Genomic DNA, 23,057 nt, shown 5'->3' on the forward strand with positions numbered 1-23,057 from the left:
CTATGAGGAAAGTTTCGACGGACTGTTTAGCTTTGACTTTACTATATGCAGATGACTGGACAGGACAGGAGGAAAACTGTCTGATGGTCTACAAGCTACAGAGCTTCTTCTATTTTGGAAACAAACTTTTTCTGTATTGTTAATGACATGACATTTTTTGAAAATTGTTCCATGCCACCGTCATTGTACAAATGGCCAGGCCTAACGGCTAGCGTAGGCTAATTGAATCAGAAGGAATCAGATCCAATGATTTTTTTTATCATTCGCAATGACGGGCGTGACATTAGTTACATATTAAAAGCCTATTTGAAGAGGTTTGTTTTCAGCCTATCTTTATATACATAACCTACATAGACAATGAAATGGATTTTGGGTTATAATAAGGTTTGACAGAAAGCCTTTTGATGTTCTTCAAGAATTTACAGGATATCATTCATTACAATATTGAACATTTCATCTTTAGTAGCCCTCAGCTGCCCCTTGGTATCGCATAACACCCCATCCAGTGGGTTTATTCCCCATATACTGCGGCACTGCATGCAACCCGTAAATTGTCCCATACATATGCCTACTTACTTTCATAGATTCCCCTTCCTAGGAAGCAAGACATTCTGATTGAGCTGCTCTAAAAGACCATATGTAATTCATCTCAAAAACAATTTTCACATTGATATCATTAATGATTTAATGATGATATTTCACGTTACCTCAGTTTGGCCTGTTAGATGTGTTGATTGACAATTGAAGTGCAAAATGCATATAATTATGTATGACAAATGTACAAATATTTTGATACTCCATATGACAGGAGGTTAGGGAGAAATAAGGCAGCAAAACACAAAAGCCCCAAAATATAATATATTAGTTTATTTACTCATGAAAAGATACATGAAGAAAAGACTTGATATTCAAAAAAAAATGCATACCATGAAATACTTGTATGCTGAATAAATATCTTTGGTGCATTATTACTAGTGTGTGTTAAAAAGAGTGCAAAATGATCAAGTATAAAAGAAGTATAGGAGACAATTGATAAACATATTACTACATAAGCCATATTTCAGGATCATTCTTAAAAGCTCTGTGGTTAAGAACGTTTGTGACATTCAAAGTCTGGTTCCCACGATGCAGAATTAGACTGGAATTAGACTGTCCTGTCTACCAGCTTTGTAATGTCCTTAACAGTTCTTCACAAGAACTCTGCTGACCTTCCATGCGCTTCTCCATTGACTCCATTGCAGTATGATGTCTGTGCCAATTGGATCAGCTTGGTCCTGTCCTGGTTATAAGGTCAGTGTTAGTGCTGGGCAGACTGAACCAGGGTCAGGTGACAAGCCTTACAGAGAACCCTCCCGTCCATTGGATGGCAGCCTTGGTCATTTGGCTCTGGGGAGAGCTGAATACTGCAGACCTGAAAACATGAGCAAATTTCACTATTAGATGTTATAACTGTAAAGCACTCAGTCTCAGTGACCATTGTGCAGATTCTGCATACAAATAAACATACTGTGTATAGTGTACATATTTGTGTGTCACTGCACTGCATTGTACCTCACAGCGATAGCAGTCCTCATGGAAGGAGCGTCCTAGACACTCCACTGTGTAGCTGTCTGTGCCATCCTCTCTTGGAATGATTAGCTGCTGGCAGGCAAAACACTGTGGTGCATATTTCCTTCACCCCCAAATTAGAGAGAGAAACATATTTTATTCTAGGACTGATCATCATCACCATTAAGCCTGTGTGTTTCAACATATGTACTTGTTTGTGCAACTATGCATTTACAATACCTGTAGTAGTCCAGAAGGCAATACACTTCCCCAACCTCTCCCTGAGCAAATCTCTGCTCTCCAATTGGCTGGCTGCATGTTGCACATATAAAACAATGTGGATGGTAAGCTCTCTCCAGTGCACGGATCACATGGTCTTTGATAACTTCACCACACGCCCAGCAAAGTTCCAAACTAGCCTAAAGAGAAGAGAGAGTAGATTATTGCAAAATGTGAGCATGGCGCCAATAAATTATAGACGTCCGTGAGTGAGGATTGAGGAGGAGTTACATCTTTGTGCGTGTGTGTGTGTGTGTGTGTGTGTGTGTGTGTGTGTGTGTGTGTGTGTGTGTGTGTGTGTGTGGCTTTTCCTCCTATGAGAGAATGATATTTTAAAACCGTTGTCTTTTTGTATCATCATCATCTCCCAATAAAGAAGTTATTTATACCTGGTAGCAGTCCTCACAGAGTGGGATTCCTGCCTTGTTGTAGTACAGTTGTCCAGCCAAAGGGATATGGCACTGTCTGCACTGGAAGCAACTGTCATGGTATGTCCTGTTCAGGGCCTCTATGGCCGGTTCACTGAGGGCCACAGGCTTGCGACAGAAGCCACACACCTCTACAAAGCACACACAATAGAGGGTCAAATGTGAAAAGCACGAAATAAAGGTTGTGGAAAATCAATTTTACATGACTTCACCTCACCCTTGCTCTCCAGGTTCTTGTCTTCTGGACTGCTATGGACTGTGTGGGATGGTTCATTTAGATCCCCCCCACTAGATGGTGTTATATTCTCTGGCTCTGCTGTAGTGCCCTATGGGTAGGATTGAAGAAAAGCGTGACAAATCATTTAGTTTGGCAAAGACTGTTATGCTAGCCTTCAACCCCAACTTCACCTGGCATCAGCAAGCAATGTGAAATAATTATTTTCTCTCTGTTATAAGAGCATTTGTTTTCTTTCCAATACTCCTGGATGGAGTATGAATACAGTTCATGTTTTTGGAGAAAGGGGCCCCATACACTGTGCTCTAAGCAAAAATGCATGAATTCCCCAGTGACCAAGTGACTGCATGTACCTAACACTTTTGCTTTAAGCTATCTAGCTTTATTGGTCTGTGTTTTCATTGTTTCTAGAGCAAACAATAATGGGGAGACAGGGAGGGTAATGTTTCCCGGAGAGAGATGTTGAAATAACATCCTGTTTCTCTTTTGTGAAGAAAATGTAGAAGTGTTGTATGGGTTGTGATGTGTTTTTGTGTAGTGTCATACTCATGTCCAAAGGACAGCTGTGTTTTTCTACACTGATCTATATTACAGATGTGTCCCTGTAGCCATTTTCAAGCATAATAGTTTCTGCACACAGTAACATTTCTCAGTATCACAGCTTGCAAGACATTGAAAATTCAAGAGTGGCAATATATGGGGTCACAGTGTTGAATTACAGTATAGAATACAGTGTAGACATAAAGGGCTTTGCATTTCAATAACTTGAAGAGCATGTAGAGCAAATCTTACCCTTTTTAGAGACAGTTTTGGCCCGGTTGGGGACACAGGCTGGAGAGGGGAACCTGGAGGGTCCTGATGGGATGGAGGAGGCAGTGGTGGTACAGGATCCTCAGTCACCTCAGTGTCCAGACACAGTGGAGGAGGAGGAGGTGGGGGGAAGACTTCTATGAGGAAGAGAGATGAAAGAGGAACTGTCTTTAATTAAGTGATTAAAAAGATCTATGTTCATATGAATGTAGCGGTAATAAATGCTGTCAGTAATAGATTTGTCCATCATCAATGCTATGCTGCTGCATGTATCAACAAGTCAGTAGGCTACATTTCGTCTGATACAAAAAATTATCTTTCGAGGAAAAATGAAGATTATCTTTATTTCATTAAATAAAGAAATATATTCTAATTATTCTAAGTACCTCCAGGACCCTTGTCTTCTGTCTCCTGCTGCTGCTGCTCTTGTTCTCCTAGGGTGACGTCACAGGGAGAGAGGGGTGGAGGTCTGGCAAGGGCAGTTGTAGGAGTCTGTACCACGTTATGTGCACTGCCATGTGATTCAGATGGACTACTCTCTTGCTTGTGTCTGGAACCTTTTATATCACTGGGCTTGTATGGATGGGTGCTATCCCCTGGGCTCACCCGCATGGCTGTATGTTGCATGTCCCTTGCGGTGGCATTATGAGTGTTGCGCGCATGTTGCTGTTGTGTTACGGTAGCTCGATATGGAGACGCCAAAGTGATGAAGACAGAGGATACCATCCTCTTCTGTGGAGCTGCAGATGCCATGGCACTGTAACATACAGACAAAGCAAAACTTAACATTGGGTTCAAAGGGACACAACACTCGGCACTCTTATCAACAGCGAAACACACATCAAGATATGTAACTGTACACCATAAGATACAACCATCATGACAGGTGTACCTCAGATAACTCTGCTTGAACAAGGGCGTTAGAGAAAGGGGGGAGTTGGGTAGTTCTGGAGGTGTGAAAGATTGATAGTGAGTAATGTTTTGTACAGTACCAGGGAAAAAGTACTTAAAAATTGTTGTTTAATTGAATATATCCACAGTCACAGTTGCACCATTGTCTTACAATAAATAGTGTGTACAGACACTGATTTGTCTAACTTGCAAGAAATGCAACTTGCAAGTTCAGGCAATGCAAACACCTGTTGCAAGACAATGCAGTCACACTGGGATTCAGTTTAGTATGCATGGCCCTAAAACCCAGAGTAAGTGCCCCTCTGCAAGACCCCCCTGAGCCTTGTAATTTGCTTCAATTGTAAGTTATGATTTGTCTGTATACTTTTCTCAAAAGTCACTAGAAATGAGAATTTAAAAGCTGTTCCTCAAAAGAAATCTTCCCGGGGGGAATGCCCCCCCACCCCCTTATGTCCAGCTGAGTCCTACACTCTTGTGCTTGAATATCCTTTTCACTAACATCTACAGACTCTGAGAGATAGTGGATAACTCTTGTGGCCAATGTGAATGCCATGTTTACAGCAACATCTGGATGCTCATACATGCAATAAGACACACATGTGCATCTACAGTAAATGATCAGAGTTATGGCACAACAAGTCTGAACACCAAGACATATAGAGCCTTGAACCCTTAAAGTAAAGTGGTATACACCCTCTTTGTCAACAAGCACAATTTACCTAGTCCTGTATATCGATCCTTGCCCATTTTTATGCTTGAGCAATTATCTTTATTGTCTCATCTCTACCTTTACCATTGCCTACGCCTGCATTTGTATCTGACACAGAACTGTGAGTAAGCAGAGAGTGGGCTGGGCCTGAGACTGGTGCACTGTTGACAGGACAGCTTACAAACAAAGTAGAGGAACTAGGGGACACACATGACCAAGAACACTTACCAGTAACTTATTTTTGTAATAGGCCGACATATGTGACAGACAAACCCATCTGTGATAACGGTGATCTTGACAAAAGATAGATATGTGTAATATCTAGAATATAAGATATGTTCAAGCTGGAGCAAATATAGGCATAGAAATTAAGTAAAGACATAAGTGCCTATGACAAAACAGATATGACGTGCTCCAGATGTATTGTACACAAAAAATGCAAGCATTCTACATATTATATGCTTAAAACAATTCACATTAAAGGCTAAATGATTTGCTGACACACACACACACACACACACACACACACACACACACACACACACACACACACACACACACACACACACACACACACACATAGACACACACACACACACACACACACACACACACACACAAACACACACATGCTCTCTCTCTATCAAACTACTTGGTCTCATTACCACTGTGTTGGTTTTCATATGAGATCTATAATCAATTGTTTGAGCAGTACAAAACTAAAATCTAAAGCCATCCATTCTGTAATTCTTTCTGTATCTTATCTGAACTTCTACTGTGCCATTACATACCTGAGGGAAAAATGTGGCTTGTCGTCAGCTCAGTATTCTCCCTCTTTCTCTTTCGCTCCCTCTGTATCTCAGCACTCCCGGTCCACTGTTCTATTGTCACTCCTTAGCCGCCACTGAGAGGGTTAGCTTTGGCAGAAAGGACAGCTATCTACAGAAAGCCACTCCTTTTCCTCCTGTACCTCCCACCGTCCCTCCAGCCCTCCCTCTCCCACTCGCCCCCTCCTCCCACTCCCGCTGAATGACAACACCACTTTCCCAACCGTAAAAGGTGAAGAGTTAATAACTAACAAAAAACAGTGAAAAACCATGACACATTCACATACGTGCATAGTCATCCTGCAAACACCCACATAGACGCTCATGCATAGTCATACTCGCACAGTCACACACACACACACACACACACCCACACACACACACACACACACACACATAGTTGCAAGTACAGTATTACACAAAGTGCACACACAGAGACACACATACACTCACAGCCACCACCCCCCTTTCCTCCCCTTTATCTTATGAAGTCCAGCAGGATGTGACTGTACCTGCCTTTTCCAGCTCCACTCTATCTGTATCCCACTCTCTCTCTCTCTCTCTCTCTCTCTCTCTCTCCCTCACTGCTTTCCCTTATTGTTCTGTCAGATTTATTTTCCCCTACCTCCCTCATCGAGTCCCCCCTCTCTTTTTTCTTCCCCCTCATTTTTCTCCTCCCATCCCCCACTCAGTTCTATCACTCCCTCTTTCTCTCTCATTTAGCCTTGACTATTGGTCTCTAATACATTGTAACTTATTTTCGACACAGAAGGCATATGTCTTTGTCTTACTAAATCTGAATCAAAATCCTTGATTGTCTATCAATATTTCAGACTAGTAGCAGCTGTAAATGAACAAACACATTACAGTGCAATGAATCATAGCAAAAAGGAGACATTGGGGACTGGTAGAAAGAGAGGGTGAGAGAGCAAGAGAGAAAGAGAGAGAGAGAGCTGCTTTGTAGTAGTCTACTTGTTCTCCATTCAGTCTCTGGCTTTATCAGCTCAATCAGCAAATATTTTGGCTTTGAGTGGAGCATAACCTTATGAAGCCTGCACCCTCGTATCACCAGTAGGGAAGAAATGAGTAATTGTTCGAGACGACGGCAGAGAAAAGTTGGAAGAAAAAATTAAGATAAAAAGTGCATGCAAAGGTAAAAAGTTAGGGGTGGGCTTGGATAATGGCAACTAGAAGACCAACCAAATGCAGAGGTAAAGAACAGAGAAAGATGAGAGAGATAGGAATAAGCGAGAGGGTTAACCAGAGAGAGGGCTGAGAGAAGGAGGGGAGCTAGAGGGGGAGCTGGGTCAGGGGGTCTGTGTTGTTCCAGTGTCTGAAGAATGGAATGCAGCAGTGATGTCACAGCTGCAGGAGGGAGCATGCCCAGTGATGACATCACCCCCTAAAATCTATGCCCCTCCCCTACAACGATCACCTTTATCTGGAACCCAAAATCCCAGATGCAAAGAGAGGAGAAACTGACAACAGCACTCTAATTCTGAGTGAGAGGAGTTAGACAATATAGAGCAAATCTCTATGAAATAAAAGGCTTTTCTCTGTGTTCACTTGTGTAGAAGGGTGAGCCCAAGGAAATCACTTCACTTCCCACAAGCATGATTTATTGAATTCTGATGTAACATCATGGCTGAAATAGATTGTATGTGTCTGAGTGAGAGCAAAACAAAATTAATAGGCATACTGTATGTTAATTTCAGAACCATAAGTGTGGCCCCGCCCATATCTAAAACCCTGCTCTCAACCCCTACTCCTAATGCTTACCTTGTCTCTAACTATACAAGGTATTTAAAACATTAACCATTTCACTGGTCTTTTGTACTTTGTTTAACAAAACCCTACACATAACCCTTACATTATTAGTCAAAGTAGGTCTCATTTCTCAGTTGTGTAAGAACACACGTGGTATGTGCTGAGCTGAAATTACGCAACAGGGTTTGCTGATGACAAGAAGTAAGTACACATCCAAAGTACACATCCAACAGTTACCACACACCTCACCTTTGCCTCTTTGGTCTTCTTTCCATCATCTTATTCCTTTCTTCAGCTCTCGACTGCACCTCTTCATACCCTCCTTCCACTCACCCAACTGTCTATTTACCCACCCTCTGTATTACCACTCACCCCTCATATATGTTGTTTTGCATTTTTTGTTTTTTTTAGTAGTTACACCACAAAACTGACAAAGTTAGAGCATTACAGAATATAGTCACATACTCATCGAACAAACTGTGTATTCTGGAAAGTGGCACCTTTTATCACTGTGGTAATGACCTGGTTAAATTCAAAGGAAAACTCTTCTCTGTTCCATACATAGACCTATAACAAGATAAATAATAAATACATTTCAATGTTGGTACACAGGTTTATACATACCTAGCATGGTGTGTATACAATATATGTGTGCCATAATTCATTTGAGTTTAAAACTTCTGTAGACATGTTAACACTGTTGCACATAAAAAGTATTTGTGAAGAAGTCCAGTCCTCATCTGTGTTTGAGGTAGAATGAAACAGTGATGTGGCATTGTGCAGGCTACTCTCTGTTTGAGGACATTGCTGATGTGCTTCTCCTTGACATGTGGTTTGTGCTGGATTTAGGGTTAAACCGTTCAGGTTTTTCAGGAGTATTGTCTTCTTCCCCCTAAAGAAAAACACAGACAGCTATGAGGACACAGAATACTAGCCTAGTATCAATGGGATCTGGCAGTCAGCCTGTGGAATTTGAAAACACTCCTATAATATCAGTGCTGTTTCAACAGGACACACAAACACAGACTTGTCAGATAAGTCAAACAACGAAAGAAACGTTGTTTGACTACATCATGAACAGAGTTAATGCCATTAATATAGTATTAACTATAGAGAGAAAGAGAGGTATGTACAGAATACAGGCACACAGACCTGGGGTTCAGCGATCAGAAGGTCCTGAGAGGTCAGCAGGCAGACAGCCTCTCCCAGGAAGGTGATGAGGATGTGAAGCACGTCAGTCCAGCGACCCACTGTCAGCATGAGCACCAGCAGGGCCCCCAGGCGCATGACCACCGTGTGCAACAGGGCCTCACCAACAGGGCGGTGATGCTGCTCCTCTGTATGGGGAAAGAAAGAAAGGATCAATGAACAATGGTGACACTCCCACATTGTATGTTATTGATTCTTAAAGGCTTTCCCACCACTTATCTCCCCCTCTCTTTAATGTAATCCTCAGGCCCTCCCTCATCCCCTTCCTTCACCCTCCACCTCATCCTCCATCACCTTGGATGTAGACCACCAACATGGTGTAGCAGAGAGTAAGCAGAGTCCAGAACCTCAGAGTCTGTGCCTCAGACAAAAAGTGGTGGTGAACAGTAGCGACGGAGGCCACGCTTGCGACGCCAAAGACCAGGATGACGGCTCTTCGCAGTGAGGGTAGCAGGGTGCTGCCAGAGGTTAGGAGGCTCATGCAGACCCCACAGTAGTGTTGAGTGCTGTGCAGAGGGTAGAGCCTTGCTATATGGTTCCACAGACGGTGACTGTGGCCCGCCAGCAGCCAGCTGAGGCCTGCTGCCAGTAATAGGCTGAGGGAGCGGTGTGGGGCCCCCTCATGGAGGAAGTGGAGACTGCAGGTCAGCGCACAGCCAAGGGAGAACTGGCACTGAACCATGAGAAGCTGTGTGCTGCCAGGGAGCTCATCCTAGGTACCGCCAGACAAATTAATACAAATATTTAATTAATGGATTAATTAATGAATAAAAACAAATCCATAACTGAACAAACAACAGCTATTTAGTAACACCGGTGTAATTACAAAAGTAACCAAATAATAAAACACATGATGTTGTTTGACAACATATCTGCATTGTGTCTGTGGGCCTTACCTGTCCTGTTGTGATCCAGGCAGAGACAGCTCTGAGGGAGAACTCCAGAATCACCAGGGAGAATACACGCTGGCCCACCAGAGAGAGGAGGGCAGTCAGGCACCAGAATTGGAGCATGCCACTCAGCCGACCCACAGAACCACCTGCAGATGATGACCTATTCTTCTCCTTACTGTCCCCCGCAGAATCATTGCTATTGGGGGTGTAGGTAGGGGGGTTCAAGTAATGTTTACATTTAGTTTGTAATGTACATAGGCCTATAGTATGCACAATTTATCTTAACCTAAACTTATTCTTTAACATACATTATTTCTATATTTATGAGTGTAAGTATTTCTTGTTTGTTGTGCTGGGGCAATATAGTTAAAAAATAATATCTCACCTAGATGCTTGAATACATAGTTGAACTCTCATAAGATTACCAAGCACTGAGATACCACATGCACCAACTAGACCTGAGGAACACACACACACACACACACACACACACACACACACACACACACACACACACACACACACATTCGCATTATTGTCATCATCATCATTATCAACTTCAATACAATTGTTTCTTTCCCAGTCTTATTATCACTTCATTTTTTAAAGGTTTTACAATGGCACAATAATGGGCAAATAGTTAACAGTGGTGTTTGTTACAAAACACAAATGAACTGAATAATGTTGTCATGTCAGACTCACCTTGCATTAAACAATCAAAGGGGAGCGCGTCAAGAGGCAGCCATTCCAAAAGAGAAATCATTTTCCCTGTGTCTACAGGGACTCACACAAACTACACACTAGTATTTCTTTCTCATGTTACTTTGAATCCGAAACTTCTGATTGTACTGCTACTGTATCAATGATAAGGCTAGGAAAGTAAGGAGATCAGGTAGCCTTGATATAATCCATATCCTTTCCTCCACACTGCAGTTCCGACATAACTTTTACGAACGGGTTTCTTGTGGCCTTTATTTTCATATTGATCTTTGTTCTTTGTCCTCCATGTTGAAGTTCCAAAGGTCGTGTAACAGTCATATCCGTCTTCTTACATTTGTCCCATCTGTCTGTGTAGGCCAAATCAGTTAAACAACTAAAGGCCAATCATGATCAAGGGATTAAGGTGAGTTGCCTAACTAGGAGAGAGAATGACCCAACAATGATCACTTTACCTGGGGATAGAATGAAGCAGCCTTCTTGATTACATTATAAAGATAAAGATTTTAGCAATGAGAGCTGGAACACAGAGGAAATTGATTCTATTTTGTATTAAAAGGGATTTATTAATTACAATTCAAAAGGCTAAACACAATAATTATACATACTTAAGTTAGTTAAGGTTATTTTCATTTGATTTATCTTTTTGACACACAACAGTCAAGACAATTTGATTTTCACACATCGAAACAACAAATATATCAGGAAAACAATGCAGCCTCAGTATGTGGCCATCGGCTTAGGCAAAGCCTGTTGATCCAAACTGCTTCATCAAGAATGGACCTTCCTGTGAACAGCAGTCTTTGACTTCCTCTGAGGCATTAGGACACTTCAACACTTCTGTCTGAAAATGTAATCAGGGATGAGTCAAGCTGCTCAAGAGATTCAGTGCAATATGTATCCTTCCATGTCAACCATTGAGTAAGTAAACATACATTTTCTACTCTCTGGGCCTGACATGTCATCAATAGTCTATAGCTTGGCCCTGTCCATCATACATGGCCCTCTGTCTCAGCTCCTGCTCTGGTAGTTTTGGAAGGCCTGCTGCCTCATCAGGTCCCAGAGCAGCATGCTGAGTGTGGTGTGAGGGGCCAAGCGCAGGAACACAGGGCCCATGCCTTTATACAGGCCCAAAAGGCCTTCAGTATGGCACACCTTCAGTAAACAGTCAGAAAATCCAAGGTATAGGCGACCCTAAAAGAGAGGGAGGGAGGCACAGTAGAGCTCTAATGAGTTTGACTGATAAAACAAAGTATGGAGAATATAGTGAATTGATATGAATACCAAGTCAGGGGCCAGGGAATATCAGAGAGAGTTATGGGCAATGAGAGTGGACAAGAGAAAAATATTTTGAAATGAGCCTCACCCTACGAAGCTCATCCACTGGCTGGTTATATAGTCGTGTGCTAATGACGTCAAATGGTGTCATGGTGATGGTTACAGCAACTCCACTTATCATGGCAGCTGTCAAGGCAACCAGCCAGCTGTTTGGACTGAACCACTGCAAAGGCAGAAAAGAAATATGACAAAATGAGCAAGCAGGATTACTGTCTCTACAGTGACACAAATATTTTAACTGTTAACTGATAATTATGTAGGTTTGGCTCACATAGCCAGACAAATTGGCTCACGTAAAGTGGCATAAATCTTAAGCATGTGAGTGTGACAATTGGTTGTCAGTTACCTGCACGTGGGACACCCATTCCTTGGCAGAGCTGAAGGTGGCCAGTTGGGCTGCTGATCCCACCATGACGCGAGGCACAGCCCCGTTCACGCCCCTCCACAGGCCGACTATGCCCTCTCGTCTGTAGATACTGGCGAAAGCACTAGACACGCCCTGAAAGAGAAAAAGAGGAAAAGAGGATATTAGCAAGAGTAGGCTGTCGAGGCAGCAGGCTAGAAGGGTAAACTGAGTGGGCAGCAGAGAGGGGAAGACAACTTAATGTTGGAAATGTAGAACCATATATAGTACCTCTCTCACTGTTGGATGTGAAAGTGTTTTCTTATGGAAAGCCTCCCAGAAGTATTGAAATGTTTAGACCATAAAGTACTTTTATGAACACTACGCTGACATCACTTGTAGACCTTTTGCCCACAAATGGCAGTGTGAGGGTTTTTTGGATAGCTTCAGCCTAAGGCACACAAACTCGCTTGACAGAAGGAGACTTGTAACAGTAACAGTAGAGAATACATGGTAGAAAGAGTCTCTTGAGTCTTTTATACTATGAGTAGTAAGAAGTTCAGTGACAAAAAAAATATTAAAAGTTAAATATTAAAAGTTAACTTAGCCGGAATGGGACTATAAAACATGTACCTTTGACATTTGAGATGCACATCTTAATCAGATCTCTGTGTCTTAATCTGGAGTATCCCTCACAAAGGTCATGTTTTATTATCATATTGACACATCCCACGCCTCTGTTTGCATGCAACTGATTGGCTGATGGTTGTGAAGTACTGGGGGTGTGTCATTGGGGTTGGTACAATGCTCAAACACATGTTCTGAAGCATGCATACATACATAAACTACTGATCATGCAGATACAGCCAACTATGCTGGGGGAATGGTAAGGTACATAGTGGTGTGAGACAAAAATGTCAAGGAAGTGGATTGAAGATTAAGTGAGACACTCATCAGGAAAGAGCTGTAGAGCCTGACCAACTGGATCTTTGCCATTCTAGTCAGTGACCCCATTGGGTTAAGGAAATAGCTATTCCACGTGCAAATGCGCACACGCGTGCATGCGCACACACACACACACACACACACACACACACACACACACCTGATGGTTATGCTGGTGACCCACTGCGATGGCCTCAACTGTTTGGGCCTGCAAGTGTGTCTTCACCTAAGGGGGAAACACAAGACACACCTTGATGATTAAATGTTTTCACACAATTTCTATTCATTCTATAAAAAAAAGCACTGCACAAAGAACATCTACACTCCCATATTTACAGAGGAGGCCTACCTTAAAGACATTGTGCATCAGTTATGGCTGGTATGAGTTGCATAACATTTACACGTTTATGAACATTTGGCACACACACACCCACACCTTCAGAATAGCACAGACTGTGATTTAACCTCCCTAGTTCACTGTTTAAATCACTTTATAGCTTTTTAAATCACTCTTCCTCTCCACCCTCCACTCTTTCAGCTCCTTGAATGACCATGACTCAGGATGGTAAAGATGACACAGCAGATCGGTTTTGAAACCTGAGTTTGACTCTCTTGACAGTACACATGCATACATTTGAGAGCCTGACCGCTCCTTGCTCTTTCTCACATACCAGTGTAACCAAAAATAGCCCCCCAACTCTTTCTCACTCTCTTTCATTCACTGCCAAGGAAGTATTTTTGGGAGCACTGGGTAGTGCTCTTAGTGGTACTTGACCTAGATACACACAAACATTTCACCACATATATAATGTTTCCATGACGCTACAGAGGCCGGATGGTTCCATTGACGTATTGAACGACAGATGGAGCAGATAAACAACAACACCAGCAGCAGTATACTGTATAAGGGACACCTTGGGACACCTCTAGGGAAATGTTACAGTGCTAGCAAAGGACGTTGCGAACCATTAACACTTGAACCATTAATATGTGAAGGAGACCTTCTAGGATTATCTACAATTTGACACTCATTGAAATAACTAAACGCTACAATACATAAAAAGTATAAAATATCCATACGTCATAAACAGCAGAATGTAAACATAACTGGAGACACTATTTTGGAGACAGGTCGGCCTAGTAGTTCATTAACCTCCTAAATAGGATGTGGACTGTTTACGTGCCAAGGTTAACAAAACTTGCCAGCTACAGTGCATTCAGAAAGTATTCAGACTCCTTCACTTTTTCCACATTTTGTTATGTTACAGCCTTACTCTAAAATGGATTAAATTCATTTTTTTCCTCATCAATGTACACACAATACCCCATAATGACAAAGCAAAAACAGGTTTTTAGAAATGTTTGTTTCACACAAAACATGAATCCACACATTCATTGTAACCATTGAATACATCACCATTAGTAAGTAGGAGCCAGCCCACAATCTCATGCACACCATGAACTTGCTCACTAGAATCATTTGTATTTAACCTTTTTGCTTCAAAGTGTCCAGCGCTTTTCAAATTGTATAACAGAAATATTACAACCTACACACAGAGTGAACTTATGGAACGAACAACATAAAAACACACTTATTATATTTCCAAAACAGCTCAGCACTCAAAAAGCCTTTATTATGAATTGTTATAAATTGGGGCACATTGTCTACATTTCTGTATATGGCAGTATGATACCCCTGAACTGTCTAAGGGCCCTCAGACCCATTTCCATAACTCACCAGATAAGCAGGAGAGGCAATGAAGGCACCCAGTGCGCCAGCCACAGCCCCTGACAGTAGGCTCCCTCCAGGGGCTGCAGGGATGCTTAAAGTCTCGCAGTAGGAGTAGAAGCCAAGCCTCACACCGTTCATCAGGCCCTGGTATATCAGCCCAGCCGAGAGCCCCTTCTGCAGCCCACGGATCCCATCTGTGCGGCCCACCACCCAGAGAGCCTGGAGCACCCCGCGGTAGTGCCGCTGGTAGGAGCCCCGTGCACACAGCTCGCCCTGGAGCTGCAGCCGTGTCTTCACCACCTCCAGGGGGTTGGTGAAAACACAGGCCACGCAGCATGCCAACGCACCCAAGGTAAAATCCATAGGTGGCCACAGGGCTGGAGGGGGCTGCGCCTGCGAGGGGCCGGAAATGACACGGGAGAGGGGGGGGACTGTGGATGTCATCCCACAGGAGGATGGGGAGTTGAATGGAGATTCTGTGGAAGGGTACTTCAAGAGCTGGATGCCAGTCATCTCTGAAGAGTGGTCGTCACAGTGGGTCCTTGGTGTCCTTAGTGATTAATTCCTCACTGCCCCCGGCAGTCTATGAAAGAGCTTCCAAGTGTGTTAGGTACTGAGTGTAATACAGTGTGATAGGAAATAATGATGTCAGAACTGTGCAGCTGAGATAGAGAGCTATGAGATGTATTACTACTGTGCTGCTATGCATGTGCCTGAAATGACATCACACATGACCTGGTCGCTGTGCTCCTCTTACATTGGTGCTGTTGTGAGGTAAGTGTTGTTGTGATTTCTGCAGTGTCCTAAAATGGCATTCTGTCTAGAGGGAGCTACATATAGAGACTGTCAATGTCCCTGAAAACTCTGAATGTGTTGTGCTAAGGACATCCAGAGAAGTTTTAGATTAGGCATGGCCGAGCAGCCCAGCCTAATCAGAGAGAGAGCAGAGCTTGCGGTGAGACAAGGACCAGCAGAATTCTGCAACAGAGTAGGCAAATGAAAACACTCAGCTGTAATCCATATTGCAGATCTAATTCCCAAAAAGAAACATGGAGAAGCTACATTGCCATCATTCTAAGTGCCTCTTGTTTAGATCATACGTAACAGGAGTGACTTCACAGGGAAAGAAAGCTGACACTATGTTTCTCCCAACAAACCAGGTCACATTCACACAGTTCAAATTACAGCTTGTTTACAGCTTGAGACCTACACACAAATATATTAACTACTAGACAGAGCACATAATTCCACATACACTAAACTCTACAAAACTAAAGCAGGAAACAATCATGCTTACTATCAGGCCAATCAAACATTCGATCCAACACATGTTTCTCAATAGTGACTTTGCATGATCAGCAAATATCCACGTTTAAATATCTGAGATAAGATTAAGCAAAACTTACTAATATGTGTATGTTCTCTCTCTCTCTCTCCGTAGACAACATTAGTAAACATGTGTCCCCAGCATTCACATCCATTGTGAAAGTCTCCGCCTACTGCCTACCCCAGAGCCAATCAAGATTAAGCCCTGTCCGCCACCTCACCACATCCCTTGTTGCTCTGTGCCAATCGAATAGCTTGCTCTACCCCCTGCTTTGGTCCTATGGGTTCTCTGTGGGTAAAAGGTTATAGACAAGAGGGGGTGGAGTGTCACATGGAGCAAGAGGGGGGGGGGGGGGGGGGGGCTTTACCCAGTAATGATAGTTGAGATTGGGTTTAAAGAGTGTGACTAATCACTGGATAACAAGAAATTGGGTTAATCTTGTTAAACAACCACAAAGAAAGTGACACATTCACAGTGGGTAAGAATTTGAGAGCCCCACTTCTTTTTAAATAAGATCAGATCCGATTGCATCCATTTCCACATGCTGTCAAGATATCACTCATGGATCCTCTGTGGCTGTGACAAGCACCTGTGAAAAGAAATCAAGTCACATTCTTTTTAGGTTCTGTCCCCATCCTCCGTTTATTTCCCTGCTATGATCATAGGGACCACTAGAGGCCCACATTCCCAAGTTTGGGAGTCTTTTCTCTAACAGCTCTAATGCTGCTTACAGAATGATTCCCTTCCCACATTTCAGAAGAGCCCTTGACCTCTAAAAATATTTTTTTGTCTCTGCTCTTATTATTGATTTAATCTTCTGAGCCCTCAAGAACTTGGGACCTGTGAAACTAATCAGCAATGTATTGTTCACATAATGGTGATGAGTATGTCTGATCATTACACCCTTCTGTAAATTGAAGTTCACATACAGTATTCCTACTTTCTTTTTCTTTATATCAACATTGTTAAGCATTCCTGTCAGTATGACATTCTCTCTTTGTAATAAAACCCTCTCAAAAGTAAAAGTACCATCACTTTCTAAAGACTGAGGGACATTGCAACGTGTAATAGCTTTTTTGCTTTATTGGGAGATCAGTGTGTATAATATCAATTTAGTCAGAAATTACAGTCTCAATAATCTGACTGGCTCTCAGATAGGGGGCATGGTGGGTGCAATACTGAAAATCAGGAAAAACAAAAGGGCAGACAGTTTATTTTAATTCTAAGATAGAGATGCAATAAATACTATTCCTGAATTACCTTGGTCCTGTATAAATCCAGTCAAAATAATTTGGCAAAAAACAGTGCATGTAATGCTGCTATGTGCAAAACAGACATTTGACAATAACACACATCATGATAGTTAAGACATGGAGGCCTTTATTGTTTTACTATGCTTACAGTACACTGCAACATCCCTCACCCACCCCAGCCCCCCCGCCCTAGCCCCACCAAACATCAATCAACACAACAACTTTTACACCACACACACACGCACACACCCATGCTCACACATCAACGTACACACTCACAGTTTCAATGTAAACAATACAGGCTGAAAGAGTGATTAAAAAAAAGCAAGGTAGTCATTCATTGTTCCGTTCTTATTCGCACACAACTCATTCCTCCATTTTCTTTTCTACCTCGGAGAGTTCAAAGCAGGGAGACAATGAGGAATAGAAACTGTCTACATCATCTTTTGGGATCAATGAAAAACTGCTGACCTCTCAAGCCATTATGCCAACCTCTGTCACACACACACACACACACACACACACACACACACACACACACACACACACACACACACACACGCAGTGTTGAGAAGAGTCAGGATACCCATCAACTAACTGTCCTCATCATAGCAACAATGTACTGAAATCTTATTTTCTTTGAAGTTATGTAATAGGAAGAAGGAGGGAGAGAGAGAGGAAGAGAGGGAGAAGTTAGTGAGGAAAGAGGAACACCCAAGATTTAGTGTGACACGTCCTTTTCCCATGATCCTCTCTCTACAGGAAAAAGGCCTTGTTTCACTTCCCTTGTATGGTCAGGATGGATAGACGCTCTCCATCTAATCCTGCCTGTCGTTGCATTACCTTTTAGCTCGAACAAAGTACAAGGCATTGGTTTTGGGGTAGTACTTCACATTTTGCTTCTTGTCCATCAGGCCCCCAAAAATAATGAGCTCTCCCCTGCCCTGGACCACTGTATGGAGGCTAGTCTCAGGGGGGCCCGTGACGGCAGCGGGTGTGCCATTCCCATACACCCTCCAGGACACGACACCAGCCGCTTTGGCTCGGGACACATCCAGTACATACATCTGCATCGGCTTGCAGTTGAGCGACTGGTAGAGTGGTTTCCCCACGTTCAGGCTCTGAGGAGGGTGATGGCCAAGCCGCCGTGCGATAGGCGGAATGGAGTGTCCGTCTGCCCCTGCTGCTTGTGGCGGGCTGGAGGATGAGGAAGGGGATGTTCCTGCTGAAGCCCCTCCTACCCCACTTCCTCCTCCTGAAGCAGCCCCCTGTGACTGGAGTGATGATGATGAAGATGGCAGAGACGAAGAGGACAGGTTTTTTACTGCCTCCAAGCCCCTCCTTAGGGCTGCAGGGGACACTGCTCCTGGTGGGGTGCATGGGGAACCAGGGGGAGGCGTGTGCAGGCCATTAGTGCTGGGCGGCTCATGGGGATGTGTGGTGGATGGGGGAGACTCCCAGCCATAGTCCGAAGGGACTGGGGGGTGAGGGCGAGAGGGTGGGGAGGCAGCCTGGGCAGGGCTGGTCCGGGGAGAAGGGGAAGAGCCGTTGAGTAGTGGGGGAATAATAGAGGGGAGAGGTGGGCTATCCGGCCCCTGGGAAGGAGATGGCTGTTGGGAAGAGGAGGGGCTCCCCTCTCTGGCACCTCCTCTAGCTGAGGGGCGGGGTCTCAGGGTACCCCAGCGGCCGTTCACGCAGGGGGCCTCCTCAATAGCGCCCAAGACCACACCGGCAGCCCCACTCCTCACAGGAGAATGAGAGCGCAGGGAGGGTGGCTCAGTGCCCAGAGGGGCAGGTGTGGCACTTATGGGGGAGGGCCGTGAATTTAGGCTTGGGCTGAGTGGTGCACGGCCAGACGGAGCCTGCGAGAACACCACCACACACTGGCCAACCTTGAGAGAAAGAGAGAGATGGACAGAAAACAATGAGAGAGGCTCATGAGTTTAAAAACATAGAAAACATTTAAAATATCACAGTAGTTAAGAGCAAGAGGACTAAGGTCGGAGGCAGATTGAGACACATACCCTACAGGCAGGGTGACACCACAACTCAGGGGCTCCATGGTCATCATTTTCCACCCGCAGCTGCCGCCAAGACCATGGTGGGGAGCCCATGTGCAGGAGCCAGGCATCCTTCAGCAGCTGAGAGAGAAGTGAATGAGAAGGGAAAGGCAAAAAGTCACAACCAGCCAAAAACAAGCAGGCACACCTTTTTTTCATATCAGTATTATTTAACCCATATTTGCTCTTTATCAATGAAAAATACTGCTTCCATTTCAGAATAAATTCATGCAGGACCCTTACCGCATTGGGTCCACCGCAGCCTCCCAAAATCAGCAGAGTCTCATTGTCCATCACAATCTGTGAGAGAAAAGACCTTTAGAACACAGAGAGAGGGGTGGACACCCATACAAAAAAAAGAGACTAACAGTGACTGACAATCTCTGTCAAATTAAAGTCATGTGTTTTCACCCTGAGACAGACATTTACAAAAGAAACAGACACACAGCTTGATAAGACGTGGTAGGGAATGGGGTATGCCATTGTATCAGGGAAGTCTCCTTACCTGAGACTGACCTCCTCGTGGGTGGGGAGACGTGCCAGAGATGGCTGGTTTGGACCAGGACCACTGCTCCAGATCCAACACCCAGACCTCGTTACTCCTGATCAGGGACCAGTGAAGAGCAGGGGAACACAGTGAGACACAGTAATTGTAACGTGGGTGTACAAAAAACCATGACAGTCTGTCATCAACATATCAACATGTCATTTAGCCCCAAGACTCAGATTTGGAACTGCATTTAACCTTTCTGAACAGTTTTGCAGGCAATTGTAAAACATTCCTAAAATAGTGGCATACATTTGGCGTGCCCCTAGAGATCCTCCAAACACCACCATCGTGCTGCCTATGACGGAGGAGGAGTGACCGGCCATAGGTGGGGGTCCGTGAGTCGTCACTATGCAGTTCCACCTGGGAGGGCACAGGGAGGGAGTTAGATGGAAGGGAATAAGTAATAAAGGAACAAACACTGATGAGAGTATGGCTACGGCTATGTATAGTTATGGGGCTGTGGGCCTTCAGTGCCTCTGTGTGGATAGAATTATCATGTACTCTAATGGCTTCAGACAACCTCTCTAGAAAAAATGCACCTGTTGTCAAACTCTGTATACAGTATATAAGGCTCTGATGCCACATCAATTCCTCCATCACTGACTCTGGGCACACCCCTAACAAATCCCTCTGGTTTCTCCCACTAACCAGTTTTTGGAGGGAGAGTATGTGTGAATCTCATCGAAGAACCTCTCTGGCTGATGCAGTGGGTAGGGGCTGGGGCGAGTCCAACCACCAAAAAGCACAAGCAGGTCTTTGTACATCACCAGGGTAGCCCCTGCTTTAGGAGACGGATAGGAGCCTGTGGGGGCAAAAGGAAAGGGTGATTCCATTGTTTTATTGATTTAATAGACATTATACAACACAAACTAACTTTGCTTTTTTTAAGCAAAAAGAAAAACCAAGCAAACTAGCTGTCAAATGCGATTTCATTTCCGTTACACAAGTAACATGGTAGACCTCTACATCCTAAGGGCTATGGATTGAGTCAGAGAGTGTATTTGCACCTGAGGCTAAAGGGCGGATCCACTCCTTGCTGTTGAGGTCAAGTCTCCAAAGGTCATTGAAGGCAGCGTTGCAGCTACTCTGAGTGCAACCCCCAAACACGTACATGGACTGGTTTGAGTCATAGTAACATGCACCTGAAACACACAAACATCAACACAGACTCAACAACAGACGCAATATGTATCGTAGTATCAGAAGTTTATGTTAACAGCAAATAGTGAAGCTGGGTCATGGGTCAAGGAATACATCAGAAGTGGAATGCAACACCTGAAGGAAAGGAGAACATGTATACTGACTGTGCGAGAAGCGTTGAGTGATAGGTGTTCCTGGATATGGGTATGTGCGACTCTCCCACTGAATATTTCCCTCCTGGATGGCCCGCAGGAAACCATGGTAACACTGATATGCAACACCTGGGGGGGAGGGGAGTTAAAATGAGATGACACTCAGTTTTACCAGGGCATTTAAAAGCTAAACATTATGTGGGGAACTGTTCCAATTTCATCCAATCCTTGTAAATTAAAGTAATAAATGTATTAACGTCACCCTCTGTGAATTTGTCTGTAATTGTCTAGAGCTGACACATAAACACTGCTGACACAAAAGCTGACATCCTCTCTCATAAAATAAATGTCATGGCCTGATCTTGACAACACCAGTTTGGGACAGGGAGTCATTTGTACTGAGTTCAGTAGAGACTTTACCTTTGATGAGGCGATACCACTGTTTACACACAAGTGCAGCGGTCTTGTGCTCCTGATAAGGTGAGAGGAAGGACAGGATATATTCTAGGACTTCCTCAGGTAGCTCCACCATTGTCCTTTCTCCTTCTGCACACCTCTCCACATCCGCCTCTCCTCTAATGGACCCCAACTTCTCATCTATCCCCTGTGCCATCCGATCAGGCCCTGCTCCTGCACCATCCTCCTCTGTATCCATGGCAACAAAGTATCCATCCTCACTGTCCGAGGAACGGGACATTCTGTCTGTAAAACAAGTAGGAGAGAGACTAAATAACTATACAATTCTAGACATTTAGCAGACGTTACTTTATCCAGATAAGTTATGAACAGATGTTTTGGGCAGCGTCTAGCCAACTTCGCCTTGATTGCTTTGCGGGCTGGCAAGCTAGCCGGCTGTGTACGTAAGGCTAAGAAGCTAGCTCGCTGAGCACGTTGACTGTTGCAAAATATCACACATAATCCATAGTTTCGCAAACGTTAGACACTAGCTAGTAACGGTAGCTATAACTAGCAAGGTGGCTAAGTTGGTGACCTGTTAGATATGTATTATGATGTGCGGCCAAGGAAAGAAGGAATAATAGCTAGCCTCCACCGATGATGGTGAACGCATAGTTGTACCGCTCGCTAGCTAGCTAGTAGCATTGGGCCAAGAGACTCTCTTTCATTGCCATTTAGGGGTCCGCCCTCCCTACACAGGAATTCCATCATTGAATAACCAACACAGCCGACACACCCTAAGGAATTGAGGGTACCGTGGTTTGTTGTTGGTAAACTGTGAAAAACAAAACAGTAGCTGGCTGGCTAGATGGGTTATAACAGTTGAGTAGCTACCGCGTTAGCTAGCTATACAGTTGGAGACGCTAAAGCTGGCAAGCCAGCCAGCCAGCTAGCTAGGCTAGCAGCAGCAATGATGGAGAGTGTTGATCTATTTCTGTCAGTTTTTTCAAGGCAATATTTGCCCTCTAATCTTTACATGAATTGCGTTTATATTCACCGTTATGCTGTGGGTAGTCTTTTTATGGATTTCTATCTTCTGACTATCCTCTTCTCCTTCCCTTTATCAGCTTCTGCAGTAAATCGCCATACTCCAAACATTCGCCATCTTCCAGTGGCAGAAGCATCCTCCGCAATACACGAGAGCGCGCACGTAATATGAAAGGGGGGGGTGAGGCTGTATATTTATTTTAGGGCTTCACTTCGAGAAGTCAAAATACCAAGTTCTAAAAACAAGTCTTTAGAGTATGGCACAGATGTAGAAACAAACAATAACCCCATTCCTTGCGCTTCCTTGTTCAGAATGGTGGCGTTCTAGGTCGTCAACATTGCAGTCGCGTTGCGCAGATTAGATGAAGAAGGGCCCTAGGGACTGTGAGCTATGAATCTGCGCTGCGCGTCTCCAACCAGCCCAGTTCTACTTCAGCCTG

At 44.0% G+C, this 23,057-nt stretch overlaps 4 protein-coding genes across 5 annotated transcripts; all 4 read right to left on the reverse strand.

The window, feature by feature from the left end:
* Positions 1-867: 867 nt before the first annotated feature.
* Positions 868-5,874, reverse strand: fblim1 (filamin binding LIM protein 1). The gene is made up of 8 exons (XM_083668450.1): positions 5,713-5,874; positions 3,687-4,057; positions 3,283-3,437; positions 2,473-2,581; positions 2,217-2,386; positions 1,789-1,967; positions 1,552-1,672; positions 868-1,411 (listed from the first exon to the last, which is right to left on the reverse strand). The coding sequence occupies exons 2-8, from the start codon at positions 4,051-4,053 to the stop codon at positions 1,298-1,300; spliced, it is 1,215 nt and encodes a 404-aa protein (XP_083524576.1). The 5' UTR covers positions 4,054-4,057; positions 5,713-5,874; the 3' UTR covers positions 868-1,297.
* Positions 5,875-8,507: 2,633 nt separating this feature from the next.
* Positions 8,508-10,062, reverse strand: LOC310803011 (transmembrane protein 82-like; the record flags this gene model as incomplete). The annotated part of the gene is made up of 5 exons (XM_083667648.1): positions 8,508-8,513; positions 8,668-8,852; positions 9,019-9,436; positions 9,621-9,813; positions 10,043-10,062. 5 exons carry the CDS (start codon positions 10,060-10,062, stop codon positions 8,508-8,510), a joined length of 822 nt encoding a protein of 273 aa, XP_083523774.1.
* Positions 10,063-10,886: 824 nt separating this feature from the next.
* On the reverse strand, positions 10,887-16,162 carry slc25a34 (solute carrier family 25 member 34). 2 transcript variants are annotated; one of them, XM_083668453.1, is made up of 7 exons: positions 16,099-16,162; positions 15,450-15,670; positions 14,699-15,275; positions 13,121-13,186; positions 12,019-12,171; positions 11,701-11,835; positions 10,887-11,528 (listed from the first exon to the last, which is right to left on the reverse strand). In XM_083668453.1, the coding sequence occupies exons 3-7, from the start codon at positions 15,203-15,205 to the stop codon at positions 11,346-11,348; spliced, it is 1,044 nt and encodes a 347-aa protein (XP_083524579.1). In that variant the 5' UTR covers positions 15,206-15,275; positions 15,450-15,670; positions 16,099-16,162; the 3' UTR covers positions 10,887-11,345. The 2 variants fall into 2 exon arrangements, with proteins under 2 accessions (XP_083524579.1, XP_083524580.1); XM_083668454.1 differs by lacking the exon at positions 15,450-15,670 and having other exon boundaries at positions 16,099-16,113.
* Positions 16,163-17,195: 1,033 nt separating this feature from the next.
* fbxo42 (F-box protein 42) lies at positions 17,196-22,745 on the reverse strand. The gene is made up of 10 exons (XM_083668445.1): positions 22,628-22,745; positions 21,595-21,876; positions 21,187-21,303; positions 20,890-21,024; positions 20,531-20,684; positions 20,132-20,242; positions 19,838-19,934; positions 19,576-19,632; positions 19,297-19,413; positions 17,196-19,164 (listed from the first exon to the last, which is right to left on the reverse strand). Exons 2-10 carry the CDS (start codon positions 21,869-21,871, stop codon positions 18,112-18,114), a joined length of 2,118 nt encoding a protein of 705 aa, XP_083524571.1. The 5' UTR covers positions 21,872-21,876; positions 22,628-22,745; the 3' UTR covers positions 17,196-18,111.
* Positions 22,746-23,057: the final 312 nt, after the last annotated feature.

This window comes from Argentina silus (genome assembly GCF_951799395.1).
Source record: "Argentina silus genome assembly, chromosome: 4".
NCBI lineage: Eukaryota > Metazoa > Chordata > Actinopteri > Argentiniformes > Argentinidae > Argentina > Argentina silus.

Bases quoted from the DNA above. Each gene is read 5' to 3' on its own strand.
- fbxo42 (XM_083668445.1), bottom strand. From the start codon at position 21,871: ATGTCCCGTTCCTCGGACAGTGAGGATGGATACTTTGTTGCCATGGAT. The intron at 20,685-20,889 runs GTGCAAATACAC...TTGCCCCCACAG, and splicing joins GATCCGCCCTTTAGCCTCAG to GCTCCTATCCGTCTCCTAAA. The intron at 20,243-20,530 runs GTTAGTGGGAGA...GTGCCCTCCCAG, and splicing joins TACTCTCCCTCCAAAAACTG to GTGGAACTGCATAGTGACGA.
- slc25a34 (XM_083668453.1), bottom strand. From the start codon at position 15,205: ATGACTGGCATCCAGCTCTTGAAGTACCCTTCCACAGAATCTCCATTC. The intron at 12,172-13,120 runs GTGTGTGTGTGT...TTTCTCTTTCAG, and splicing joins GTCACCAGCATAACCATCAG to GGCGTGTCTAGTGCTTTCGC. The intron at 11,529-11,700 runs GTGAGGCTCATT...CCTCTCTTTTAG, and splicing joins CAGTGGATGAGCTTCGTAGG to GGTCGCCTATACCTTGGATT.
- fblim1 (XM_083668450.1), bottom strand. From the start codon at position 4,053: ATGGCATCTGCAGCTCCACAGAAGAGGATGGTATCCTCTGTCTTCATC. The intron at 3,438-3,686 runs GTACTTAGAATA...TCTTCCTCATAG, and splicing joins AGAAGACAAGGGTCCTGGAG to AAGTCTTCCCCCCACCTCCT. The intron at 1,673-1,788 runs GTATTGTAAATG...TTGGGGGTGAAG, and splicing joins TGCCTTCTGGACTACTACAG to GAAATATGCACCACAGTGTT.